The sequence below is a fragment of the Dermochelys coriacea genome, chromosome 1, assembly GCF_009764565.3.
Source record: "Dermochelys coriacea isolate rDerCor1 chromosome 1, rDerCor1.pri.v4, whole genome shotgun sequence".
NCBI lineage: Eukaryota > Metazoa > Chordata > Testudines > Dermochelyidae > Dermochelys > Dermochelys coriacea.
This window is the reverse complement of record NC_050068.2, coordinates 337,467,683-337,494,749: the sequence shown is the minus strand read 5'-3', so window position 1 is coordinate 337,494,749 and position 27,067 is coordinate 337,467,683. Positions and strand designations below refer to the sequence as shown.

Below are 27,067 nucleotides of genomic sequence, written 5' to 3'. Positions count from 1 at the left end.
GCTGGATTGTAGGTAGGGGAGGGCTGGTTTGCGACAGCGCCTGCAAGGATATTAACCAGTGAAGGGCAGGGTTGGGGGTGCTTGTATCTGCTGTAGCTTCCCTGGGGTACACTACGGGGGTAAGTAGCACCGATGGAATCTTAGCGACGCCAACGTTCTGTTTCCGAACGTTCGCTACTGCGGGCCCCTTGGACACGTGTTCCCCAGAGGGGGGTCAGCCCCGTGTGTAGAAGGGGGCGGGCTTCTCGCTTGGGATATGTACGGGGGTTCGCTGTCGGGGCAGGAGGAGAGGAGGGGAAAAGTGATCACATCTGGTATTTCGGTTTCTCTGATCAGGGTTGCTTTGTTTTTGGTCTTCAGCGTTTGTGTGTTTTCCCTTAAGAGACGAATCAGTCTTTCAAGGGATGGATGAAAGGGGTTGGTGCCTGGCTCTTTTCCCTCCCCTTTTGCTCAGGCCGCTGCAGATCTCCGGGAAAAGAAGGGTTATTCTTGAGGGAGCTCGTGTCTGATTATAGACTAGAGGAAGCAAGTGGGACATGAATCCAAGATTATTGCGGGCGGTGGCGGCCTGATTTAAAATGGAAGGGGAACAGAAATCGTGGATCCCTTAATTTCCTCTTATTATAAAATTCTGTTGGATTTTATTTTTTATAATCTCTCCCCCCTCTTCTCCCAGCAAACAAGTTCCAGCAGAGGGGAAGAAAAGCATTAGTTTCTGTTGTAACCTTTGGCATATACTCGGCACCCCCTTCTCTGATAAATGCCCTGCACCTAGTCTAAGCTGATTGCTTGGTTGAGCACCAGAAGTGAATCCTGTGGTTGAGGAAAGAAGCTGGGACAAGATTTCCTTTCCCACAAGACTCACCCCTCTGCCAACCCCCAGCTCGTGAGCCTCGAACTTGGAGCCATGATGGTGGGGTAGGGGCAGCAGCTGCAGAAAGGCAGCTTTGTTTAATTGATCTCCAAAAGAATGGAGCTTTTGTTGGGAGTGGGGGAGAAAAGGACTCCTGGCATGGTCTCCCTGTTAACAGCCTTGATTACTTCCATTAGGGGAAATACACAATAATAAATCAACCAGGCTGCCCTAGGTACAATATTTATCGTTTGTGTTTGTCTCTGGCAGGCAGCAGCTTCTGATCATGAAGAAGAAAGCGAAGGCTTGGAGGGGAGACTTGGATCCTTGGCTCTGAGCCATGTGTTGTATGTAGCACCCAAAGCCAGGAGAGATGTATTTTCCATAAATAACTCTTGCTCACACATTCTGTGCCATGCGTTTAAGGCCTCTTGAGACAGGGGGGATTTTGTTTTGAGATAATCTCTCTCTCTCTGTGAGTGCCACAATTTATTTTGGGGAGGAAATGGAAGACTATACAACTAGAACCTATGGCACGGGTGGACTGGACAACAGACCTCTCTTTGGAGAAACTTCAGCAAGGGTAAGACCTGATTCTGCTTTGGAGAGATCTCTCTGCTGCCCCCTTTCCTCTCCAAGAGCTGGCTAATAAAGGGCTCCTTTCTGAAGCAGGGGTAGAGCTACTTGAAGTTTGTTGGAAAGCAGTATTTGGCATTTTCATCTGCAATAAGTAGCTTACTCAATCTCTTAGTAATCACTAATTGCACCCCCCACCCCCTTTTTTAAATAAAAGTTGAACTTTCTCTAGCAAGAAGTACTTCCACACCCACGGGATACTTCACAGGTGTACTAGGGCCTCTGGAAAGCAGGGGGCTGAATAGAGATTTTGTTGTTTGATCTAAAGGCACAGAGCCACTGGGATTATTTGCAGAATTTGAAGGGTTCTTCAGAGCCTTTGTAGGGTCCCATGTCAGCAGTTGTGATAGGGTGCTTTGCAGAGGGTCATCTTGAAAATGAATGCTGTGATTGTGCAGTGGTGGTGGTGTGTAATGTGTCCGTGACTTGCCCAATTGCAAGGGTGACCAGACAGCAAGAGTGAAAAATCATGACCCTGGTTTGTTTGTTTGGTGTTTTTTTTGTTTTGTTTTGTTTTTTTTGCGGGCGGGGAGGATATAGTTGGGTAAATAAGACAAAGCTCCTAATATCAGGACATCTGGTCACCCTACAAACTGCATATGTCTCGCACATGGTGTTAGTTGCTCAGTGTTGTGGGATCTTCCAATAATGGGGTCTTTGTGCTATGGCAACTTGGCAAAATACTTTGCAATTCTCTGGTTTTGTGGGATTATTTCAAAGGGTTGGGGGAATGGGGGGAATTTGTCCCCTGACTCTTTTTCTTGTCCTGCTTTTTTCTTGAGATAACTATGAATTTGTGAATTGTGGTCTGAGCAGCCGACTGGAACGGGGCAGCATTAATTCTTGAGCAAATCGCTCAACCTCCCTGCCTCAGTTTCATCACCTGTGAAATGGTGGCGATACCTACTTGATAGATTTGGTGAAGATTAATTAGAGAATGTCAAATGTTTTGAACATGACCCCTGGGGCGGTTCTAGGTGGCAGGAACAACTTCTTGTAACGCTATTTATATTGCTAGTAACTAAGCCCCAGATCAGCAAAGATACTTAGGAGCCTAAATCCCAGTTTTGGTTCCCCTGTAATCCGTAAAACTTCCTGAACCCTGTAGATGGCTAAATTTAGTGCCGAAGTTTTCAGGGTAAAAGTTTCCTCTGTGCCCAAGTATTTGCTTCTGGGCTTGCACGCTGCTGCCTCACTCTTGGTGTCCAGAGCCGCAGAGTGAGTCGTGTACTGGGAGAAGATAAGTGTTTAGCCACCTAAATTGCTTGCCAGGTCCAATCTGGTTGATGGGTTTAGAGGCTGCCTACAGGATTGGGTTCCCTTCAATAGGTGGGGTGCCCATTTCATAACTTCTAGCCCAGTGAGTAGAGCATTAACCTGGGTCTCCCACATCCCAGGTGTAATTCTCCCCCTCTGCTGGAAGCGGGGAAAGTTGGGAGACCACAGCTCAAATCCTCTGAGGACAGTTCTCTAACCTCTGGGCTATTCTGATATGGGGCTCCCTCAGTCCCTCCTGTTGAAGTTGTTCCACTCTGGATTAAAAAATGAAACTAAATGGAGTAGGGGGACTGGATGCCAGGTCTCCCTCTGCCTGGGGGGTGTATTAACCACTGGACTACAGAGTCATTCTCTCTCTGGCCCAGTGACTGTTCCACTGGGGATAAATACTTACCCAGTCATAGGGCCACAGAGAGAGCATGAGAATGACTCTATAGTACAGTGACTTTGGCTGAATACCTAGTCTTTCATGGTTTATCCTCGTAGCGTAAGTGGTAGGGCCTGGCCTTCTGGAGCAGGAGGATCTGAGTTCGATCCCTGTTGCTGCCACAAAGTTCTGAGTGGGCATGGCATGCAGCTAAGTGACAGCTGAGAACTCCTAGATAGCTGTGAATTCATTACCGTGCACCTTCAAAATTATACACAGCTCCTGACTTTGTGAGAGCCCTGGAAAAACAACCCTTTGGGCTCTTGAACTTCTCACCAGAAAGAGCGTTAGTTGTGTTCTGCCTTCGTCGTTGCCTGGAGAAACCAAAAAGTGCCAGTCAAGCTAACTTCAGAGGTGCCCAAAATGTAAGGGGTAAATATGCAGTGAATATCTAAGAGGAGATATCTCTCCCTTTCAGCTCTGTTTTTCCTCATCTAGGAGGGTAATAGACAATGGAAGGGTTTTTATTACAATTTTATGTTGAATAGCTCCCCGGCTTTGGCCGTGATCCTGCAGGCCACGGCAATGAATCCTGGTGCTGAGCCCTATTGAAGAGCTGAACATGGGCACAGGGCTCTGCTCACATGGAGCCAATTGCAGGATCAGGGCCTCCGTTTTCGTGTGTGTGTGTTTTGTTTTGTTTTTTTTAAACTCTTCACACCACATTAATTTCCTACCCGGTGCTTTAAGTGTGTGTGAGAATATAGCACCGAAACACGTTTTTTTATTAGCACTGAAGTCCATCATTTACCCTTAGGATGGATATAGTATGGACCGCAAACAGGGTAAAATTCCACTATGACTCAAATCTGATCTGAAGGGACCATGTCTAGACTTGAATACCTCCGGGCGCTGGCTCTGCCTTACGCTTTACATGAGGCTAAGATTATAAGGAAACCACAGAAACACAGTTATATTCCAAATAACTGAGTTTACTAACTGTTCCCAAATTTACAAACCTAGCTACATTTTGTACACTGCTGTTTATGAAGTGTTTTGGTGGCTTCTGCAGGAGAAACCTGGGAGGCCCACTAGCGGACTTCCAAACTACTGACCGGGATACTTCTCAATTCCTGTACAATTACTCCTCATTTCACATTGTAGTTCTGTTCCTGAAAAATGCTACTTTAAGCGAAATCATGTTAAGCGAATCCAATTTCCCCATAAGAATTAATGTAAATTGTAGGGGGAGGTTCCAGGGAATTTTTTTTCCCCAGACAAAAGATACATACACACACACACACACACACACACACACACACACACACACACACACACAGTAAGTTTTAAACAAACAACTTAATACTGTACACAGCAATGATAATTGTGAAGCTTGGTTGAGGTGGTGAAGTCAGAGGGTGGGATATTTCTCAGGGGATGCCTTACTGCTAAATGAACTAGCACTCTGCTGAGTCCTCAAGGGTTAACCCATTGTTGTTAATGTAGCCTCATGCTCCGCAAAGCAGCAAGAATGGAGGGAGGGGAGACAGCATGGCAGAGAGAGACAGAGACGCACACTCTGTGTGTGTGTGTGTGTGTGTGTGTGTGTGTGTGTGAGAGAGAGAGAGAGGCGCATTGCCCCTTTAAGTACACTGACCCCACTCTAAGTATATTGCCTTTTTAAGTAGATCAGCAAGTTGAGACAGCAGCTGCTGCCAGCAAGCTCCCTCCATCCTAAGCCCTGTGGTGTCCCCCCACCCTGCTCTGTGGACATAAGGTACAGGAGCTGGGAGAGGGGGACACCCTGATATTAGCACCCACCCACACAGCAAGCAGGAGGCTCCCAGGAGCAGCTCCAAGGCAGAGGGCAGGAGCAGCACACGGCAGTGGGGGGAGGGACAGCTGAACTGCCTGCAATTGATAGCCTGCTGGGTGGCTGCCGCACAGGGAACTTAGGGGGGCTGTCAACACACCCTGGTTTCAAGCCTCCCCCTCCTCCCCCCCAGCTAGCTGCAACGGGCTGCTCTTTCTGCAAGCAGTGGACAAAGCAGGTGGTTGCCAAACACTGTTATGAGGGAGCATGGCGCAACTTTAAATGAGCATGTTCCCTAATTGATCAGCAATGAAACAATGTTAACCCGGACGACTTTAAGTGAGGAGTTCCTGTACTTGCACACACTTGAGGCCAAACTTACAGCCTCTCTCAAGTCTGACAGCGACATGGGTGATGTGCTGTGAAATTAATAAAATGGATACACTTTCACCAGGAGCTGCTGAGGGGCCACCAAGCAGACATCAGGTAGACCGGGCCTAGCTACCGCTCTACTTGCCATATATCAATTAGGGTGCTGCTCTTCTCCCACTTCCCATTCCCTCGCTTTCCAGCCCCACCAGTTGTCTTGTGATGGGTTGTGTGATAACGGTGGGATCTGCCTACATGATCCCTGCACTGCTGGTACCAAAGTCCTAATTAAAATGCTGTGGGATCCCCGAGGCATGAGAGGTGTCTCTTTAAAACCTTGTCATTTGCTGAAACAGAGTTTGGTAGGACTTGGCCATTGGACAGGACAAAATGGCTAAGCTTGAATTATGACACCATAATTTCAGACTTCTTAATTGAAAGTACAGCATCTGGTACTCTTGGGTGAAAGCCTGTAGTTAGCAGCCTTTTCTTTAGTTGGCGGAGAATGCCAAAACCATGACCCTTTCCAATCCCTCCCCTTCTGGCATGGATTCATCCTGACCTGGATTTCTGGATCTCTCCTGCTCTGATTGATTTTGCTCCTCTGGCACAGAATCATAGGAAGATTGCGCAGAGCTGAAATGGGCCATATAAATAAAAAGAAAACAAAGAAAGAAAAAGTGGGACCACTAAGCATGGGGAGAAGATTAAAGATAATCTTGTATAGCCCAACACCTAAACAAATGCTCTGCCTCAGTTTTTCATAAGGTTAATGAAGAATTTAGACGTAGTGGCAGGATGACTAATGGGAATGAGCATATGGAAGTAGAAATTACCATCTCTGAGATGGAAGTCAAACTCAAACGGTTTAATGGGACTAAATCAGAGGGCCCAGATAATCTCCATTCAAGAATATTGAAACTGGCACATGTAATTGCTAGCCCAATAGCAAGGATTTTTAATGAATCTGTAAACTTGGGAGTTGTACCCTATGACTGGAGAATTGCTAATACAGTTCCTATTTTGAAGAAAGGGGCGAAAGCGATTGGGGAAACTACAGGCCTGTAAATTTGGCCTCAAGTGTGTGCAAGGCCTTGGAACAAATTTTGAAAGAGAAAGTAGTTAAGGACATAGAGGTGAACAGTAATTGGAATAAAATGCAACATGGTTTTACAAAAGGTAGATTGTGCCAGACCCACCTGATCCCTTCCTTTGAGAAGGTAACTAAATCTACTGCATTTCCTTGGTCTAAAAATATTAATCTACCTGGAGTTCAGTAAGGCATTTGAGACAGTTCCACATGGGAAATTATTAGTTAAATTGGAGAAGATAGGGATTAATATGAGAATTGAAGGATGGATAAGGAACTGCTTGGAGAGGAGATTGCAACAGATCATACTGAAAAGTGAACTATCAGGCCAGAGGGAGGTTACTGGTGAAATTCCTCAGGGATGATTTTGGGACCAATCTTATTTAACTTTTTTTTTTTCTTTTGACAGCACAAAAAGTTGAAGTGTGTGAATCAAATTTATGGCTGACACAATGTTGGGAGGTATTGCCAATACCTTTCCTGAACTGGGGATTTAGACCTTGAAATGGAATTGGTTAATCAGCTAGATTTAGTTGTTAAACCAGCCACAGGCTGGAGAACTGTTCCCAGCAGACTGTTTTTTTGTTGTTGCTTTAACTTTCAGTCTGACTTCACGTTTACTGTAGTTACTGATGTGGGATTGGAGTTTTCGATCAGCTGTCTCATGGGTGCCTGAGCCTGATGGATTACACATGCACGAAAATGTCCTGCGATTTCATCATTTTAGTATTGAATAGAATGTGATACACAAACAGAAGGAAAAGCTTTGTCTAACTCGCTGGCTGTAGGCAGAATGGGCAAGCTTTTTTTTTATTATTATTATTTTTATTTTCAAAAGCAGCTGCTAATTTTGGGTGCCTAACCTGAGATCTTTTAAAGGAGCCTGACTTTAAGAAAATGGTGAGTATGATGAGGCCCCGTAAAGCCTCCAGTTAGGCACCCAAAATTACTAGCTGCTGTTGAAAAATCTTGGCCAATGACCATTCTTTCATCCCAACCCATGTGAAAGGAACATGACGTGATTTTGCATTTTAATATTCTGGTGTATTTAAAATGGTGTTAAAATTGTAGGCTGTCACTTTAGATTTCAGAGTTTTGTTTTTTTTTTTTTTTCTCCCTGATCCTACTTGCAGTCTGTATGGAAGCATGGGATCTCTGGATCTAGTGGCAGTTAGTTGTGCAGACAGTCTAGAGCAGAGGGCGTCAACCTTCAGCATGGGGCCCATCAGGGTTATCCGCTGGCAAGCCGCGAGACATTTTGTTTACATTGACCATCGGCAGGCATGGCCCCCCCCACAGCTCCCAGTGGCTGTGGTTCGCTGTTCCTGGCCAATGGGAGCTGCAGGAAACCGCGGGTTGCTGCTGGATTACCCTGATGGACCGCGTGCCGAAGGTTGGTGCCCCCGGACTAGAGCAGTGGTTCTCCACCTATTTATCATTGTGGGCTGCAGGTTGAGAACCACAGTGCCGCCCCCTCTCCCCCCAAAAAAACCTCCCATAGTCCCTTATGCCCAGTGCCCCCTGCCCAGAGACCCCTCCGGAGAGTGGGGCCATGAGTGGAGCCCGGGGTGCAGGGCCTGGCAGCTGGACATCGCCGCATGGGGCTGGCAGTTGGGATTCGGACCCCCGGCGGCGAACCAGGAACGGAGTGCCTGGCACAGGGCCAGGAGCGGAGCCCCACCTGAACCCTGGAGGTGCTTCAGCATCCCAGCAAACCCCTAGTTCCCAGAGCGCCCCCCCCCCCCGATAAAGCTGGCCAGAGATCCACTCTCCCACATCCTGCCCCCCTGTGGCACTCGTCCAGCCCCCTGCTAGCAGGAGCACTCCAGCAGGCAGACAGACACTGTGTCCCCCTGAGCCACCCCCTCCCCCTGCCAAATCAGAGCAGCAAATTTGTAATTTTTTTTTTTTAAAAGCACGCAGCTGAGCTGCAGCTGTGTGCTAATTGGGCGGCGGGTTGAGAACTGCTGGCCTAGAGGCAGGTTGAGTTGTGCCTTTCTATTTTAGTGAGCAGCCTGCTTTTTCTCTGTTCTCTCATTCAGAATCCTAAGGAATACAGCAGGGTTGCATTGCAACTTTTCTGCAAGACTGTTAGAGAGAAACAAGCTTCTCAAGTGTATGCCATGAACATAACACATGGGTTCTGTTTTCTTTTTTTAAAGCTTCATAGCAGTTCCCACTGTGCAAATCTGAGATGCCTGACATTGTTCTTTTACTGCTGTTGTGAGAGGCTTTCCCTCTTCATGCTTTAAACTGTATCTTCAATGTGGCTCAAAAGCAGAGACATGAAATAGTTTCTGTTTGTGGCCTCCAGTGATCCCTTGGCATGCTTCTGCAAGAGTACGGTGAGCCAGGTTCAAATCTGGGGCACGCCTCTATTCTACCTATTGAAAATCTTCCTGTAGCTTCAATAGGTTAGGGTATCTTTCTGCAGGTCTGTGCACTGTTGGAACAGAAAAGCTGTTTTACCTCAGAGATGGCTGCACATTTAGCATTGAGCTCCGTAGGTGTGCATAGCACTGTACATACTGAGTGAAAGACTCTCTTGCTGCCCTGCAGAGCTTACAGTGCGGGCAGATCTCTAAGTACTATAGATGTAGATACTATGGCACAGAGGTTAAGTGACCTGCCCAGGGTCACTCTGCATGTCTGTGCTAGAGGCAGGATTAGAACCTAGATCTGTGCGTTAACCACTGGAATACCTCCCTTCCCATTTGCAATCACAGAACTTCCCCATGGCAACTTCGGTAACTACTTGCGTGTGGAAAGTAAAGTTCAGTGTCTCTCAATAAAGCAGCTGGAGATAAGGAGACTTGTTGTCCTGTCAGCCAGCAAGCTCTCTGCTGATCAGCAAGTGCCCCAAGGACCACTACAGGCCATAGACCATGGTCTGACAACTGTTGCATTAGGCTGGGGAGTCGTAGCTAGGAGGTTGCATGCAAGCGCCTGTGGGTCACAGTCACTCTCGCCTTGCTGAAGGGGAGGAATTGTTGTGTCTAGAGTGACCAGACAGCAAATGTGAAAAAATTGGGACGGGGGTGGGGGGTAATAGGAACCTATCTAAGAAAAAGACCCAAATATCGGGACTGTCCCTATAAAATCGGGACATCTGGTCACCCTAGTTGTGTCCCAATATGGGGAGGATGGAGGACTCCTGCACTAGACCAGTGGTTCTCAACCAGGGATCATGGGGCCCCTGGGGGCCATGAGCAGATTTTGTTTTTGTGTGTGTTGGGTGGGGAAAGGGTCAGCCAAAATAAATCCGAGAACAGGGCCGGCAATAGACTCGCTGGGATCCAGGGCAGAAAACTGAAGCCCGAGCCCCACCACCCGGGGCTGAAGCCAAAGCCTGAGCAGCTTAACTTTTCAGGGCCCCCTGTGCAAGTGGATGTTCGCTATTCATGATTGGAGCAGCAAAGCTGACAATGAAGAGATGGCAGGCATGCACATAGCAGAGGGGAGGACTGATGGCATTTTATAAAGATCCTTGCACATCAGCATGGAGGGGGGGAAATGTAAAATTTAAAAAAAGGAAAAACCTACCAAAAAAACCCTGTCTATACTATTTAAAGGGGGCTGTATCAGAAACTTGAGTTTTAGATTAGCCAGTTTATTTAAAAAAAAAAAAATCTAAACTTGACAATGTCCCTATTAAAGCAGCAAAGAGTCCTGTGGCACCTTATAGACTAACGGACATATTGGAGCATGAGCTTTCATGGGTGAATACCCACTTCGTCGGATGCATGCACCCATGTCTGTATTCACCCATGAAAGCTCATGCTGCAATACGTCTGTTAGTCAATAAGGTGCTACAGGACTCTTTGCCGCTTTTACAGATCCAGACTAACACGGCTGTCCCTATTAAAGCATTTCTGAGTTCAGCTGGATGGAAGGGGCAAGATTTGAGTCCTTATTTCCAGGAAAGGACATTACTGACATGTATCCTAACATGTCCCCCCACCTCCGCTTTGACTTGGCAAAAGACCAAAGGACACATTCTGTAGGAACTTGCTTTTTAATGAATGTAGGTTTGAGAAAAGTTCAACCTTGCTATGAAATGCTGCTGCTTTACTATAGAATAGCAACTGAATGCGTCTTACCTGGTTTAATATAAATTGGCACTGGTCTAATGGGCTTCAAAAGTCCACTTGCCAGGTCTAGAGGAGGTAGGGGTATGTGTGTGTCCTCTAAACCATCAATTGCTGCAGGATTTGAGTCAATTTATAAACCAAAAACCCATCCCGATGCGACTGGAGTATAAAGTAATGCAGGATTGCCTTGGTGGCTGCAGACTGCTCCATTCTCGTTACTTCTGTTCCTGGCGTTGCACAGCAGTAGCAGAATGAAATTAACAAGATGGGTCAGTTTCACCACTGCTGTTCCCTTTTCTGTGGGCAACAGTGATCCATGCTGGAGGAAGGGAGGGGAGATGACAGAAAGCTCCTTCTCCCTTTCAGCGGCTAGCAGGAGAGGGAGCTTGACACTTCAGACCTCTGCTAGCCAAAGGCCTACGTGAAAGTTAGTTCCATTTAGTGTGAATCCCAGAGCTCTGGTCTTTGGGACAGTCAGGCTAATGTGCCCAGCTGTAGGTGAGGGTAGAACTAGCCTTCTCCCTGGGGCACTGCCTCAGGACCTCACAAGTGAGTGATGCTTGACTTTCAGATCAGTCTCTGGTGAGCAGGTAGATGCCTGCCAAATTTTTGAAGTCTTGATCTCTCTTGTGCACTATTTAACATGAAAGTTAAGGTTCTGCCTGCTTTCATAAGAGGGAAGTTGCAGTGGTCTAGGGCTTCCATTTTCATCTAGGTTCAAATTCAGCTATGGTCCCTGAAAAAAGATCTCCCAAAACTCAGTGATTGGGCAACAAAATGGCAAATGAAATTTAATGTGGATAAATGTAAAGTAATGCACATTGGAAAAATTAACCCCAGCTATACATACAATATGATGGGGGGGCTAATTTAGCTACAATAATCAGGAGAAAGATGTTGAAGTCATCGTGGATAGTTCTCTGAAGACGTCCACTCAGTGTGCAGCGGCAGTCAAAAAAGCAAACAGGATGTTAGGAATCATTAAAGGGATAAAGAATAAGACTGAGAATATCTTATTGCCCTTATATAAATCCATGGTATGCCCACATCTTGAATACTGCGTACAGATGTGGTCCCCTCATCTCAAAAAAGATCTACTGGCATTAGAAAAGGTTCAGAAAAGGAGCAACTAAAATGATTAGGGGTTTGGAACGAGTCCCATATGAGGAGAGATTAAAGAGGCTAGGACTTTTCAGCTTGGAAAAGAGGAGACTAAAGGGGGATATGATAGAGGTTTATAAAATCATGAGTGGTATGGAGAAAGTGAATATGGAAAAGTTATTTACTTGTTCCCATAATATAAGAACTAGGGGCCACCAAATGAAATTAATGGGTAGCAGGTTTAAAACAAATAAAAGGAAGTTCTTCTTCACTCAGCGCACAGTCATCCTGTGGAACTCCTCGCCCGAGGAGGTTGTGAAGGCTAGGACTCTAACAGGGTTTAAAAGAGAACTGTATACATTCATGGAGGTTAAGTCCGTTAATGGCTATTAGCCAGGCTGGGTAAGGAATGGTGTCTCTTGCCTCTGTTTGTCAGAGGGTGGAGATGGATGGCAGGAGAGAGATCACTTGATCATTACCTGTTAGGTTCACTCCCTCTGGGGCATCTGGCATTGGCCACTGTTGGTAGACAGGATGCTGGGCTGGATGGACCTTTGGTCTGACCCAGTATGGCCAGTCTTATGTAAATTAAACTGAATTCTGCCTTGGATCAGAAACGCTTGTTAGTGGGAAAACTGCCATTTTTCTTGTTTCTTTTCTCTAGTCCCCAACTTTCCAAAGGGTTGTCATCACTGAAACTCGAGGTGCCCTTGGCTCAGTGAATGAAGGGCATTCCCCTGCGCCCTCTTGCTCTCCACGGTGTGTTCAAACATCCTGGGTTAGCACCTAAAATGTAATTCCAGGAGGCAGTGTGGCCCCATGGCTGTGACACTGGACTGGGAGTAGGGATACCTGGCTTCTATTCCTGGCTCTGCTGCTAACCTGTTGTGGTGTTGGGCGAGTTGCTCTCCCCCCCCCCCACTTTGTCTTGTATTGTTTGTTTAGATTGTCAACTCTTTGGGGCAGGGACTGTCTCTCACCATGTTTTTGTATGGCCCCGGCACAATGGGGCCCCAATCTCTTATGGGATTTGTACGTGCTGCTTTGATACAAATGACTATTCTTTCTGGGTTTTTCCTTTAGTCATAAAGGGGCACCATGAATGTGAATCTTGGAATGGCTGAAAGTACCTTCAAGTAACACAAGTTGCAGCTGCAGTAGTACATTTCTGGGAATAGAAACGTTAACTTTCTCTCCAGCCCTTCTTCCCACAACCACCCTCCTGCACATTCTACCAGGAGCATCCTTGTCTATTTAGGCAAATGGGTAAGGTTATTTTGAAAGCTGGTTGAAATGGCTGCACCTGTCCCCTTTTGTTGATGACAACTTAAGCTCAGAATACACCATACCCTCCCCTCCTTAGTGCCTCCCTCCCCTTCCCCCCACCCTCCCAATGACATGTTGGCAGAATTGAGAATAGTTTCTTGGCACAAAATTTTGTTTCTTGAAAGCCCCACAAAACTAGTGGCTTTTGCTTCTCACCTTTTACTTTTCTCTTTAAAAACCTATATTAAAAAAAATCATCAATTTAAAACACTGTCTTCAGTAGGCGATGAATGCTTTTGCCTGTGCTCGGAGACGAAGAGCGTGAGTTAGATATGGGTGGGAAAGGGGGACAAAAATAGCCCCATGTGCAAAGCAAGTGGCATGCTTCTGACTTAGGTCTACACAGATCCCCACTTAATACTGTGGCAGGTGACAGCAGCTGTGCAGAGCTTACGCCTGCTCTGGGCCTTGACAACAGCCTGTGAAGTCAAGGTGGCCTTTTGCATCGCTTTTTGTGTTCTACACTGTGCTCCTCTAGGAGCTGAGCGTTCCAGATACCTTCGGCTTCTGTATGATCTGGTAGCTGTAATGGTGTAACTACAGGTCATTGCTCCACTTCGATCTTGTATGGACATGGAATAGACATAGTTACAAAAGTGTCCATGTGGGTGTTAATCTTTAGAATCCTGGTTCCGTTGTAAATGATGGGGGATCTGAAAACCAGTCAGGGTGCTGGCAGAGAAGATCCAGTTGGGACATAGTGGAAGAGCTTAGCAGCTCAGAGGGAGGTCTGGGCGCTTAATGGGAAAGTGGAGGGAGAGATGGTAAGCTTCCTCTAAAACAAGCACCCTTTTTTTAGACTGGGATTTTGTATGCAGGATCAGTGTCTGGATATATGTCATGTCAGGACAATGTAAGTACTGTAAGTGTTGGTGATGAGTTTGTTAGGTGGCCCTTTCCCTCAGCTGGTACCAACCTAGTGCCACAATCTGGTTCTATTCGGCTTCACACCCTGGCATTTGATATTCTGAACAACTAGTGAGGCACGTAAACTTTTTGGCTGAGACTTGCATGAGGTCCTGGTGACCAGCTTCTTCTGGATGCTTCACGACAATGCTACTTTTAATTCAGAAGCATTCATGTCAGTCTCACACACAGACTCAGCTAGACTCCCTGATACAGTGATAGCAGGTCTAAGGCCGCAATACCCCCCTGCCATTCTATTTTCTTTTAGTTATATTTAACTAGAGTAGAGGCTACTTTAACATTCTGCAGAAGGGGAGAGGGTAGAACACCACTCCATCTTTCTTATTTTTTGCCCAGACTGAAATGCCAAATGCATGTGGAAGCAAATAATGGACAAGGAATCAATTAGCCAAGACCTGAAGTCAGAGGGTATGTCTACACTACGAAATTAGGTCAAATTTATAGAAGTAATTTTTTTAGAAATCTTTTTTATATAGTTGATTGTGTGTCCCCCCACACAAAAATGCTCTAAATGCATTAACTTGGCGGAGTGCTTCCACAGTACCGAGGCTAGTGTCGACTTCCAGAATGTTGCACTGTGGGTAGCCATCCCACAGTTCCCGCAGTCTCTGCTGCCCATTGGAATTCTGGGTAGAGATCCTAATGCCTGATGGGGCAAAAAATATTGTCACGCGTGGTTCTGGGTACGTCATCAGGCCGGCCCTCCCTCCCTCTCTCCCTCTGTGAAAGCAACGGCAGATAATCATTTCACACCTTTTTTTCTTGAGTTACCCGTGCAGATGCCATACTATGGCAAGTATGGAGCCCGCTCAGCTCACTGTCACCGTATGTCTCCTGGGTGCTGGCAAATGTGGTACTGCATTGCTACACAGCAGCAGCAACCCATTGCCTTGTGGCAGCAGACAGTGCAACAGGCCTGAAAACCATCCTCATGGCTGCCTCGATAAGGTTGGTCAGGAGCGCCTGGGCAGATATGGGTGGAGGGACTAAATTAGGAGTGACTCGACCAGTTCATTCTCTTTAGTCCTGCAGGCAGTCCTATTGCACCATCTTCTGCCGGGTAGCCAGGAGACGTGGATGGCTTGCAGTCCTACTGCACCATCCGCTGCCAGGCAAAGATGTAAAAGAGAGATGGAGTGGATCAAAACAAGAAATAGACCAGATTTGTTTTGTATTCATTTGCTCCCCCCTCCCTCCATGAAATCAACAGCCGACAATCGTTTTGGGGAGGTCTGTCAGGGGCACCTTGAAAACTTTAATAGAGATTCAGTCTTGCCTGAAATACCAGAGGGAGGGATAGCTTAGTGGGTTGAGCATTGGCCAGGGTTTTGAGTTCAATCCTTGAGGGGGCCATTCTGTATGACAGTTGTTTTTGTTTCTCCTTGATGTAAAGCCACCCCCTTTGTTGATTTTAGTTCCCTGTAAGCCATATCATCAGTCACCCCTCCCTCCATCAGAGCAACGGCAGACAATCGTTCTGCGCTTTTTTTTCTGCGCAGATGCCATACCACGGCAAGCATGAAGCCCGCTTAGATCACTTTAGCAATTAGGAGCACATTAAACACCATGTGCATTATCCAGCAGTATATGCAGCACCAGAACCTGGCAAAGCAAAACCGGGTGAGTAGGCAATGTCAGCGTGGTGACAAGAGTGATGAGGACATGGACACAGACTTCTCTCAAAGCACGGGCCCTGCCAATGTAGGTATCATGGTGCTAATGGGGCAAGTTCATGTGGTGGAATGACGCTTCTGGGGCCAGAAAACAAGCACGGACTGGTGGGACCACATAGTGTTGCAGGTCAGGGATGATTCCCAGTGGCTGCGAAACTTTTGCATGCATAAGGGCACTTTCATGGAACTTGGTGACTTGCTTTCCCCTGCCCTGAGGCACAAGAATACCAAGATGAGAGCAGCCCTCACAGTTGAGAAGCGAGTGGCAATAGCCCTGTGGAAGCTTGCAATGCCAAACAGCTACTGGTAAGTCGGGAATCAATTTGGAGTGGGCAAATCTACTGTGGGGGCTGCTCTGATGCAAGTAGCCAATCCAATCAAAGATCTGCTGATATCAAGGGTAGTGACCCTGGGAAATGTGCAGGTCATAGTGGATGGCTTTGCTGCAATGGGATTCCCTAACTGTGGTGGGGCCATAGACGGAATCCATATCCCTATCTTGGCACCGGAGCACCAAGCTGGCGAGTACATAAACCTCAAGGGGTTCTTTTCAATAGTGCTGCAAGCACTGGTAGATCACAAGGGACGTTTCACCAACATCAACGTGGGATGGCCGGGAAAGGTACATGACGCTCGCATCTTCAGGAACTCTGGTCTGTTTCAAAAGCTGCAGGAAGGGACTTTCTTCCCAGACCAGAAAATAATGGTTGGGGATGTTGAAATGCCTGTAGTTATCCTTGGGGATCCAGCCTACCCCTTAATGCCATGGCTCATGAGGCCTTACACAGGCAGCCTGGACAGTAGTCAGGAGCTGTTCAACTACAGGCTGAGCAAGTGCAGAATGATGGTAGAATGTGCATTTGGACTTTTAAAAGCGCACTGGTGCAGTTTACGGACTTGGTTAGACCTCAGTGAAACCAATATTCCCACTGTTATTACTGCTTGCTGTGCACTCCACAATATCTGTGAGAGTAAGGGGGAGACGTTTATGGCAGGGTGGGAGGTTGAGACAAATCGCCTGGCTACTGGTTAAGCGCAGCCAGACACCAGGGCAATTAGAGTACAGGAGGGCGCGGTGCGCATCAGAGAAGCTTTGAAAACCAGTTTCATGACTGGCCAGGCTACAGTGTGAAAGTTCTGTTTGTTTCTCCTTGATGAAACCCCTCGCTCCTTGGTTCACTCTACTTCCCTGTAAGCTAACCACCCTCCCCACCTCCCTTCGATCACTGCTTGTAGAGGCAATAAAGTCATTGTTGCTTCACATTCATGCATTCTTTATTAATTCATCACACAAATAGGGGGATAATTACCAAGGTAGCCTGGGAGGGGTGGTGGAGGAGAGAAGCACTATGAGGGGTGGTGGAGGAGGGAAGGACAAGGCCACACAGCACTTTAAAAGTTTAAAACTTATTGAATGCCAGCCTTCTGTTGCTTGGGCAATCCTCTGGGCTGGAGGTCCCCCCACCGTGTTCTTGGGCATCTGGGTGAGGAGGCTATGGAACTTGGGGAGGAGGGCGGTTGGTTACACAGGGGCTGTAGCGGTGGTCTGTGCTCCTGCTGCCTTTCCTGCAGCTCTACCATATGCTGGAGCATATTAGTTTGATCCTCCAGCAGCCTCAGCATTGAATCCTACCTCCTCTCATCACGCTGCTGCCACCTTTCAGCTTCAGCCCTCTCTTCAGCCCACCACTTCTCCTCCCGGTCATTTTGTGCTTTCCTGCACTCTGACATTGTCTGCCTCCAGCATTCGTCTGTGCTCTGTCAGTGTGGGAGGACAGCATGAGTTCAGAAAACATTTCATCGTAAGTGCATTTTTTTTGCCTTCTAATCTTCACTAGCCTCTGGGAAGGAGAAGATCCTGTGATCTTTGAAACACATGCAGCTGGTGGAGGAAAAAAAAGGGACAGTGGTATTTAAAAAGACACATTTTATAGAACAATGGGTACACTCTTTCACGGTAAACCTTGCTGTTAACATTACATACATAGCACATGTGCTTTCGTTCCAAGGTCACATTTTGCCTCCCCCCACCACGTGGCTAGCCCCTCCCTGTGGCTAACAGCGGGGAACATTTCTGTTCGGTCACAGGCAAACAGCCCGGCGGGAACGAGCACCTCTGAATGTCCCCTTAAGAAAAGTACCCTATTTCGAACAGGTGACCATGAATGATATCACTCTCCTGAGGATAACACAGAGAGATAAAGAACAGTTGTTGTTTGAACGCCAGCAAACATACACTGCAATGCTTTGTTCTACAATGATTCTCGAGTACGTGCTATTGGCCTGGAGTGCTGAAGTGTCCTACCATGGTGGATGGAATAAGGCTGCCCTCCCCAGAAACTTTTTGCAAAGGCTTTGGGAGTACGTCCAGGAGAGCAACGAATTCCAGGACAAATTAATCATTAAACATGCTGGCTTTTAAACCATGTATACTATTTTAAAAGGTACTCACCAGAGGTCCCTTCTCTGCCTGGCGGGTCCAGGAGGCAGCCTTGGGTGGGTTCGGGGGGTACTGGCTCCAGGTCTAGGGTGAGAAACAATTCCTGGCTGTTGGGGAAAACCAGTTTCTCCGCTTGTTTGCTGTAAGCTATCTACAACCTCATCATCATCGTCTTCCTCGTCCCCAAAACCTGCTTCCGTGTTGCCTCCATCTCCATTGAAGGAGTCAAACAACACGGCTGGGGTAGTGGTGGCTGAATCCCCTAAAATGGCATGCAGCTCATCATAGAAGCGGCATATTTGGGGCTCTAACCCGGAGTGGCCGTTTGCCTCTCTGGTTTTCTGGTAGGCTTGCCTCAGCTCCTTAAGTTTCACATGGCACTGCGTCGGGTCCCTGTTATGGCCTCTGTCCTTCATGCCCTGGGAGATTTTGACAAATGTTTTGGCATTTTGAAAACTGGAACAGAGTTCTGATAGCACGGATTCCTCTCCCCATACAGTGATCAGATCCCGTATGTCCTGTTTGGTCCATACTGGAGCTCTTTTGCGATTCTGGGACTCCATCATGGTCACCTCTGCTAATGAGCTCTGCATGCAGCTTGCCACACTGGCCAAACAGGAAATTGAAATTCAAAAGTTCGCAGGCCTTTTCCTGTCTACCTGGCCAGTGCATCTGAGTTGAGAGCGCTGTCCAGAGCGGTCACAATGGAGCACTCTGGGATAGCTCCCAGAGGCCTTTACCATCTAATTGCATCCACAGTACCCCAAATTCGAGCTGGCAAGGCCGATTTCAGCACTAATCCCTTGTCGGGGTGGAATAAGGAAATCGATTTTAAGAGCTCTTTAAGTTGGAAAAAAAGGGCTTCGTCGTGTGGATGGGTGCAGGGTTAAATCAATTTAACGCTGCTAAATTCGACCTCAACTCCTAGTGTAAACCAGGGCAGAGTTTCAATGACCTTTCAAATGTTGCTGACAGCAGAGAAGGGAGCTGTAACCTCTTTAAACTACAGGGAGCTGTCTCCTGTGCTGCTTTGAGTTCTAGAATCAGCTGATGCAGGTCCTGGCAGACTTAGAAACAAACCACCTGTTCCTCTATGGAACTTTTTAGATTAAACATTTATCCTGTTAGTGATTTGCATATTGCAGTTCTGTATGTTGTCCCCCCCCCTCCCCCATTTTGAAGTGTTCTAATCTGATGTGTCTCTCATAGGACTGGAAGGGACCTCAGGAGGACATCAAAAGTCCCCTGCACTCATGGCAGGACTAAGTATTATCTAGACCATTCCTGACAGGTGTTTGTCCAATCTGCTCTTTAAAATCCGCAATGATGGAGATTTCAAAACCTCCCTAGGCAATGTATTCCAGTGCTTAACCACCCTGACAGTTAGGACGTTTTTTCCTAATGTCCAACCTAAACGTCTCTTGCTGCAATTTAAGCCCATTGCTTCTTGTCCTGTCCTCAGAGTTAAGAACAATTCTTCTGCCTCCTCCTTGTAAACGTTTTATGTACTGAAAATTGTTGTTGTCATGTCCCCTCAGTCATCTCTTTTCCAGACAAAACAAACTCAATTTTTTCAATCTTCCCTCATAGGTCGTGTTTAGACCTTTAATAATTTTTGTTGCTCTTCTCTGGACTCTCTCCAATTTGTCCACCTTTCCTGAAATGTGGTTTGCAGAACTGGACACAATACTCCAGTTGAGGCCTAATCCGAGTGGAATAGAGCGGAAGAAGTACTTCTCATGTCTTTCTTACAACACTTCTGCTAATACATCCCAGAACGATGTTCACTTTTTTTGCAACAGTGTTACACTGTTGACTCATATTTAGCTTGTGGTCCACTATGACCCCAGATCCCTTTCCACAGCACTCCTTCCTAGACAGGTTTCAGAGTAGCAGCTGTGTTAGTCTGTATTCGCAAAAAGAAAAGGAGTACTTGTGGCACCTTAGAGACTAACAAATTTATTTGAGCATAAGCTTTCGTGAGCTACAGCTCACTTCATCCGATGAAGTGAGCTGTAGCTCACGAAAGCTTATGCTCAAATAAATTTGTTAGTCTCTAAGGTGCCACAAGTACTCCTTTTCTTCCTTCCTAGACAGTAATTTCCAATTTTGTATGTGTGCAACTGATTGTTCATTCCTAAATGGAGTACTTTTCATTTGTTCTTATTGAATTTAATCCTATTTACTTTGGACCATTTCTCCAATTTGTCCAGATCATTTTGAATTTTAACCCTATTCTTCAAAGCACTTGCAACCCTTCCCAGCTAGCTATCGTCCACAAACTTTATAAGTGTACTCTGTATGCCATTATCTAAATCATTTATGAAGATACTGAACAGAACCGGACCCTGAACTGATCCCTGCGGGAACCCACTCATTATGCCCTTCCAGCATGACTCATAACTACTCACTGGGAGCGGTTTTCCAACCAGTTTTGCAGCCACCTTATAGTAGCTACATCTAGGTTGCGTTTCCTTAGTTTGTTTATGAGACAGTCATGGGAGACAGTATCAAAAGCTTTACTAAAGTCACAATATACCACGTCTACCGCTTCCCCCCTCCCCCTCCATTCACAAGGCTTGTTACCCTGTCAGAGAAAGCTATCAGGTTGGTTTGACATGATTTGTTCTTTACAAATCCATGCTGACTGTTACTTATCACCTTATTATCTTTCTTTCCTGGTAGAGATCTTAAGATGACTGGTCGGTAATTCCCTGGGTGGTTGTTATTTCCCTTTCTATAGATTGGCACTATATTTGCCCTTTCCCAGTCTTCTGAAATCTCTCCCGTCTTCCATTACTTTTCAAAGGTAATCCCTAATGGCTCAGATATCTCCTCAGTCAGCTCCTTGAGTATTCTAGGATGCATTTAATCAGGCCCTGGTGACTTGAAGACATCTAACTTGTCTAAGTAATTTTAACTTGTTCTTTCCCTATTTTAGCCTCTGATCCTACTTCATTTTCACTGGCATTCACTATATTAGGTGTCCAATCACCACCGATCTTCTTGGTGAAAACCGAAACAAAGAAGTCATTAAGCACCTTTTGCCATTTCCACATTTTCTGTTGTTGTCCCCCCCCCCCCCCCTCCATTGAGGCCTATCCTGTCCTTGCTCTTCCTCTTGCTTCTAATGTATTTGTAGAATGTTTTCTTGTTACCCTTTATGTCTTTAGCTAGTTTGATCTCGTTTGGTGCCTTGGCCTTTCTAATTTTGTCCCTACATACTTGTGTTGTTTGTTTTATATTCATCCTTTGTAATTTGACCTAGTTTCCACTTTTTGTAGGACTCTTGATTTTTAGATCATTGAAGATCTCCTGGCTAAGCCAGCATGGGCTCTTGCCAGACTTCCTATCTTTCCTACAGAGTGGGATAGTTTGCTCTTGTGCCCTTAATAATGTCTCTCTGAAAAACTGCCAATTGTCTTCAGTTGTTTTTCCCTTTAGACTTGCTTCCCATGAGATCTTACCTACCAACTCCCTGAGTTTGTTAAAGTCTGCCTTCTTGAAATCCACTGTCTTTCTTTTGCTGTTCTCCCTCCTACCATCCCTTAGAACAGTGGTTCTCAAACTTTTTTTTCCACGGACTGCTTGAAAATTGCGGAGGGTCTTGGTGGACCACTTAATGATCTTTCCAAATGTTATTTTTACCGTTAGCTAAATATTGTAAAGCACTTTGGATAAAAGTGCTATTAACAAAAAGACTTAGTAATTAATGGTTTTTTGTTCTACAGATAAAAGCACACAACTTCTATTTTAATATCAGTAGTCTTACTTTTCTAATGCGATGGATGTGCCCTCTCTCCCCTGCTGCAACAGATCCCAAGCTGGGGCTGGGAAGGAGGGCTGTCTCTCCCTGGCAGCCACAGCCCTGGAGCTGGGAAAAGTCACCTCCTTTCTCTGGCCACCACAGCTCTGCATGTACCAAATTTCCCCCCCCCCCCTTCTTCTCACCCCACTGCTCCCTCCCACCTACCCCCTATTCCCTGCAAGGCCACCACCTCACCTTACATGTGCATCTTCTCCAGGGCCCAGGCACCTAATTAGTGGTTCCACTAATTAGGTGGATGGCCCTTCATTCTCTCGTGTGTGGCCACCCAAGCGCGCACCTTAGAGGGAACTATCCGCGAACCACCTGAATGGAGCTCGCAGACCACTAGTGATCTTACCTTTGTCTTAGAATCATGAACTCTACCGTTTCAGAGTAGCAGCCGTGTTAGTCTGTATTCGCAAAAAGAAAAGGAGTACTTGTGGCACCTTAGAGACTAACAAATTTATTAGAGCATTAACTAATAAATTTGTTAGTCTCTAAGGTGCCACAAGTACTCTCTTTCTACCATTTCATGATCCCTTTCACCCAAGCTGCCTTCCACTTTCAAATTCTCAAACAGTTCCTCCCTATTTGTCAAAATGAAATCTAGAACAGCCTCTCCCCTAGTAGCTGTCTCCACCTTCTGAAATAAAAAATTGTCTCTACTACATTCCAAGAACTTGTTGGATAATATGTGCCCTGCTGTGTTGTTTTCCCAACATATGTCTGAGTAGCTGAAGTCCCCCATCACCACCAAGTCATGTAGGTGTCTAACTTGGGGAACAGATCTCATTTGGTTTCAAAGTACAAACATGGTAGGTGGTCCTCCCCAAGCCCTACAAACTTGACCTAACACCTATCTCAATCTGGGTTCTCTCCTCCATCATTGCTAGTAATAAAGCTTCTGCAGGTTAAATGGGGTGTGTGTGTGTGTGTGTGTGTGTGTGTGTGTGTGTGTGTGTGTGAGAGAGAGAGAGCCCTGTGCAATCAGACTATTTTAGTGGGTTTATACAGGTGTGAGAATCCGGTAACGCAGGAAAGTGGTTTTTAAAAAAAATTAAAAACCAAGTTAATGCACAGGAAACAGACTCCAGCTCTCTCATTCAGAATGGGGGGTGTCGGCTCTGCAAGGCTTATAGGAGTTGAAAGGAGTAGCAGCTTGCTTTTGTCACTGAGAGCAAGATTTGCTGACTTCAATACACAGTGGAAGATTGCCAGTGAGATGTAGTTACATTTCAAAGTAGAACTGCATATAGATGAAGGATGGAATATAAAAAATTGGTTTGTCTTTTCTACTTAAATTGTAAGCTCCTTGGGGGCTGAGGCCCTCAAACACTGTGTGTATGTACAGTGCATAGTACAATGGCACCCGGGCCTCTACATATTATTGTAATACACACATTAATAAAATGTTAGGATGATAAATCAGATAACCAAGTGTGTTACTTTCTCCTTTTCTTCCTTCTTCCAGGATAGAATCATCAACTTAGCTGTTGGTAGCTTAACATCCTTGTTGCTAATAGTAAGTATTCCACTTCCCAAACTGCATTTCTTTGCTTTCTATGCTTCAAATCCTGATTCTGTTGAAGTTTAATGGCAAAACTTCCACTGATCTGAATGGGCCCAGATTTTAGCCTCAAGTGCTTCCATCCTTTGCACACTGGCTTGCTAGAAATTTGAGACCCTTTGTCTTTAGGGAAGGGAGAACGCCATTTTCTTTTGGCAGTTTTATTTTCTGTTGCTGCTTTGCAGGAATGGAGTCCTTTTTTAAAACAAGTAATAGTTCCCCAAATCACATGAGAAAGGAATTCTTCAGCAGCACTCTCTAGTGCTGGGTGAAATTTTTACATGTGTTTGAGGTGCCCATCGCTGTGCTATCTCTCTGTGCTTTCCTCCAGCTCTTGAAAGAACCAAATGCTTTCACAAAAATGAGGAGTCTACTCCATGATCTGTGATGGTAGCTGCTGACTCTCCTGCCTTTGAGAGCCAACATGATGGGTAGCACCTGAATATTCAGGGAATCCAGCCTGTTATTGGAAAGTCCAGAGAAAGAATCCTTGAACAAACCCAGGATAGAATGCCAAGCCCGTCACAGAGAAACTCCGGCCTCGCAACTCCCTAGAGCTTCACCTTAGAGCAGGGATCGGCAACCTTTGGCACGTGGCCCGCCAGGGAAATCCGCTGGTGGGCCGGGACGGTTTGTTTACCTGCAGCGTCTGCAGGTTTGGCCGATCGCAGCTCCCACTGGCTTTGGTTCGCTGTTCCAGGCCGATGGGGGCTGCAATTGGCTGAACCTGCCGATGCTGCAGGTAAACAAACCATCCCAGCCCGCCAGTGGATTTCCCTGACGGGCCGCATGCCAAAGGTTGCCGATCCCTGCCTTAGAAGACATGTAGCTAAAACATCCGTTCCAAGCAATAATGCTGGGATGGAGCATAGGTGGGGAAGTTGGAAGATAGCTGGGGACCATTTACATGTTTGTAAATTATGACCAGAACCTCGGAAGTAAATTAGCTGCTGCAAAGAGTCAGACACACTGCTACAGTACTTTTTTTTTTGTTTAGTTGGCTTGCCATTTGGCTAGCCACCTGCTATGTAGCCAGTTGGAACTTTTTGACTGGCCTTCAAAATTAAACCCAGTTATGTAGGACCTGGTCCTTGAGGTGACAAGGTACAAGATAATTCTGCAAGACCTGCATCCACGAGGGATGGTTAGTGCCCTCTGGGAGCAGGATATCTTTCAGGACTGCCAGAGGGAGCACTATTCTGGTTAATATGTAAGGAGTTCTAGAGGGCTTTTTCTCCCTTAAGTTTCTGTGTATGTGACCCTTGAATTTTCCACTTCCATCTGTCCTTCTACATGCACATGAGGATTGTATTGGGCCACTGGAAGGGAACTATTGTACAATTACTAAGGATTGTGCCTATGTGGTTAGAGGTACTTAATTTTCAAACAACTATGTCCCTAGTCCTTTCCATCCTCTCATACCCCCACCTCCCTCATGCCTCTCGCCATGGTGGGTGGGTGAGACAAAGTGGAATCCTAAACTGTTTCCTTGGTCACTTCATAACTCTGCTTCCCTGAGTGGGTGCAGATTTTTTTTTTTTTTTTTTGACACTATGAAAAAAATGTATTTCTCTATACAGGTCACTCTGATCAGTGCTCTTATCTTTCCTCAACTACCTCCAAAACCAGTGAATATATTTTTTGCTTTCTGCATCTCCTTGTGTAGTGTTTCTGCTGGCATACTTGTAAGTATTCCTACTTTTTATTGTGAAATATACACAATTGTATTTTATGGAATAATAGATCCTTTTGTTTTCCATAATACAGTAGTGAACTCGCTACACTTAGAGTAAGTAGGGCAGCTGTAAGATTATAGTACATGTGTGCACTTGAAATCTGGTGAGGTACTGGATATTGGTCAAAGGTAGATATCTTATGTTGAGACTTTATCCCTCTGCACTAGCAGAATAGACTTTCTATCAAATATCTTCTGTTCTAATTTCTGTGATCATATTGTCCCCTCCTGAGCATCCAAGCCACAACATCCCACTATAACACATTCACAATAGGCTCGTCTATGCACTTGCTACATAGAGTGTACATGTCACATCCTACAACAAAAGACCAGGCTGTGGTTAGGGTTTACTTAAATCACGGAGAAATCACATATTTTTCGCAGGTTGGTCACAGTATAAGTAGATTTCATGGATGTGTTACACATCTGGAAATTTCATTTATGCCATGACTTGCATTAAAGAGTGTGATTTCTCCATAGCATTTGTCAAACTGGGGGCCCTGACCCAAAAGGCGGTCATGGGATTGCCACCCTTACTTCTGTGCTGCTGCTAGCAGCAGCCCCTGCTCTCGGCTCTGCCTTCAGAGCTGGGCAGCCAGAGATTATATTTCACGGTCCATGACACTGTTTTCACATCTGAATTTTGTAGACCCCCTAGCTATGGCGTGTCTTCATACACAACAGGCAAGACTTCTGTACTGGTGGGAGCTGCCACAGGAAAGGGACGCAAGCAGAGTTAATGTTGGCATTTCTAGTATGTAAAAACTTTCTGGCATTCATTACTTGGATTTTTCTCTCAAATTTGACTCCAATTTGTTTAACTGTGAATTTCCTAGCATTCAAACAACCATTGAAATAACTCCACTTTAAATGTTAATGGCTTATTGACACTTCTGTATCTATGGGCTTGTCTACACTTAAAATGCTACAACTACACTGCTGTAGTGCTTAAGTATAGACGCTACCTATGCTGACAAAAGGGATTCTCCTGTCAGCTGTGTATTCCACCTCCTTGAGAGGCGATGAGGTAGGTAGGCAGATAAAAGAATTCTTCCGTCAACCTATTGCTGCCTTCGCAAGGACTTGGGTCTGTTTAACTACATGGCTCAGGGGTGTGGATTTCTCACACCCCAACCACCATAGTTAAACTGACCTAATTTTCTAGTGTGGACCAGGCCTTACTGTTTGCAAAGCAAGCTCACCTGTTGCATCACTTGCATAATTAACATTTCTCAAAATTAAACGGTCTTAAGTCTATAGGAACAGTAAGTAAGCAGACTGTGATACTGACAGGCAATACAGGAGTGGTTAGTATCTCCCTACAGTGTGGAAGTGCATTCCACAAGAATGCTGAGAGAGAAAGGTGGGTGGTTTTTCTTAGTGCTTAGTTTTCAGTGAGGTTTCCCTATATTAACTGCTCTCTCCTCCTTAGTCCGATTTAAAGGGGGTGATGTTAAATAAAACCCTAGCAGTTCTTAATTTCACCCACTTACTTACTGTTGCACTTAACTATAGACTGTTTGTTTATCTTACATATAAATGCCGGACTCTATTTCTAATGCAAAATCACTCTCTCCTTTCTAGATCTACTGGTATCGACAAGGAGACTTGGAACCTAAGTTTAGGAACCTAATTTACTATATCTTATTTTCTATTGTCATGTTATGCATATGTGCCAACCTGTACTTCCATGAAGTGGGTAAATGATTGTGAGACTATTCTTAGCTCCATCCTAGAAACAAAGGGGATAATCAACTGGACAGGGATGAAGAAATGGATTGTTCAGGGATAATCAGTACATGATTTTCATGTAAATGTATATCTAAAATCCCTCGTGTTGGGAAGAATTATTGCCATATGACATGACACTTTGCTTTTATTTAAGAGCTAACTTTGCACTTAATGTACATTCCAACTATACTGATGTTTCAGAAGGGCACAAGCTTTTTCATTTTGGAAAAAACTGCATTTTTTTTAATTATTGTACAAATAA

The 27,067-nt window shown here is 45.6% G+C and overlaps 1 protein-coding gene across 4 annotated transcripts; it reads left to right on the top strand.

Moving 5' to 3' along the window:
* On the top strand, window positions 1-27,021 carry TMEM243 (transmembrane protein 243). Of its 4 annotated transcripts, none has more exons than XM_038389220.2 (5): window positions 1-119; window positions 1,124-1,436; window positions 23,244-23,294; window positions 24,920-25,024; window positions 26,659-27,021. In XM_038389220.2, the coding sequence occupies exons 2-5, from the start codon at window positions 1,359-1,361 to the stop codon at window positions 26,779-26,781; spliced, it is 357 nt and encodes a 118-aa protein (XP_038245148.1). In that variant the 5' UTR covers window positions 1-119; window positions 1,124-1,358; the 3' UTR covers window positions 26,782-27,021. The 4 variants fall into 4 exon arrangements, with proteins under 4 accessions (XP_038245148.1, XP_038245158.1, XP_038245179.1 ...); XM_038389230.2 differs by lacking the exon at window positions 1-119 and adding an exon at window positions 292-314; XM_038389251.2 differs by lacking the exon at window positions 1-119 and adding an exon at window positions 541-886.
* The last annotated feature ends 46 nt before the right edge of the window (window positions 27,022-27,067 follow it).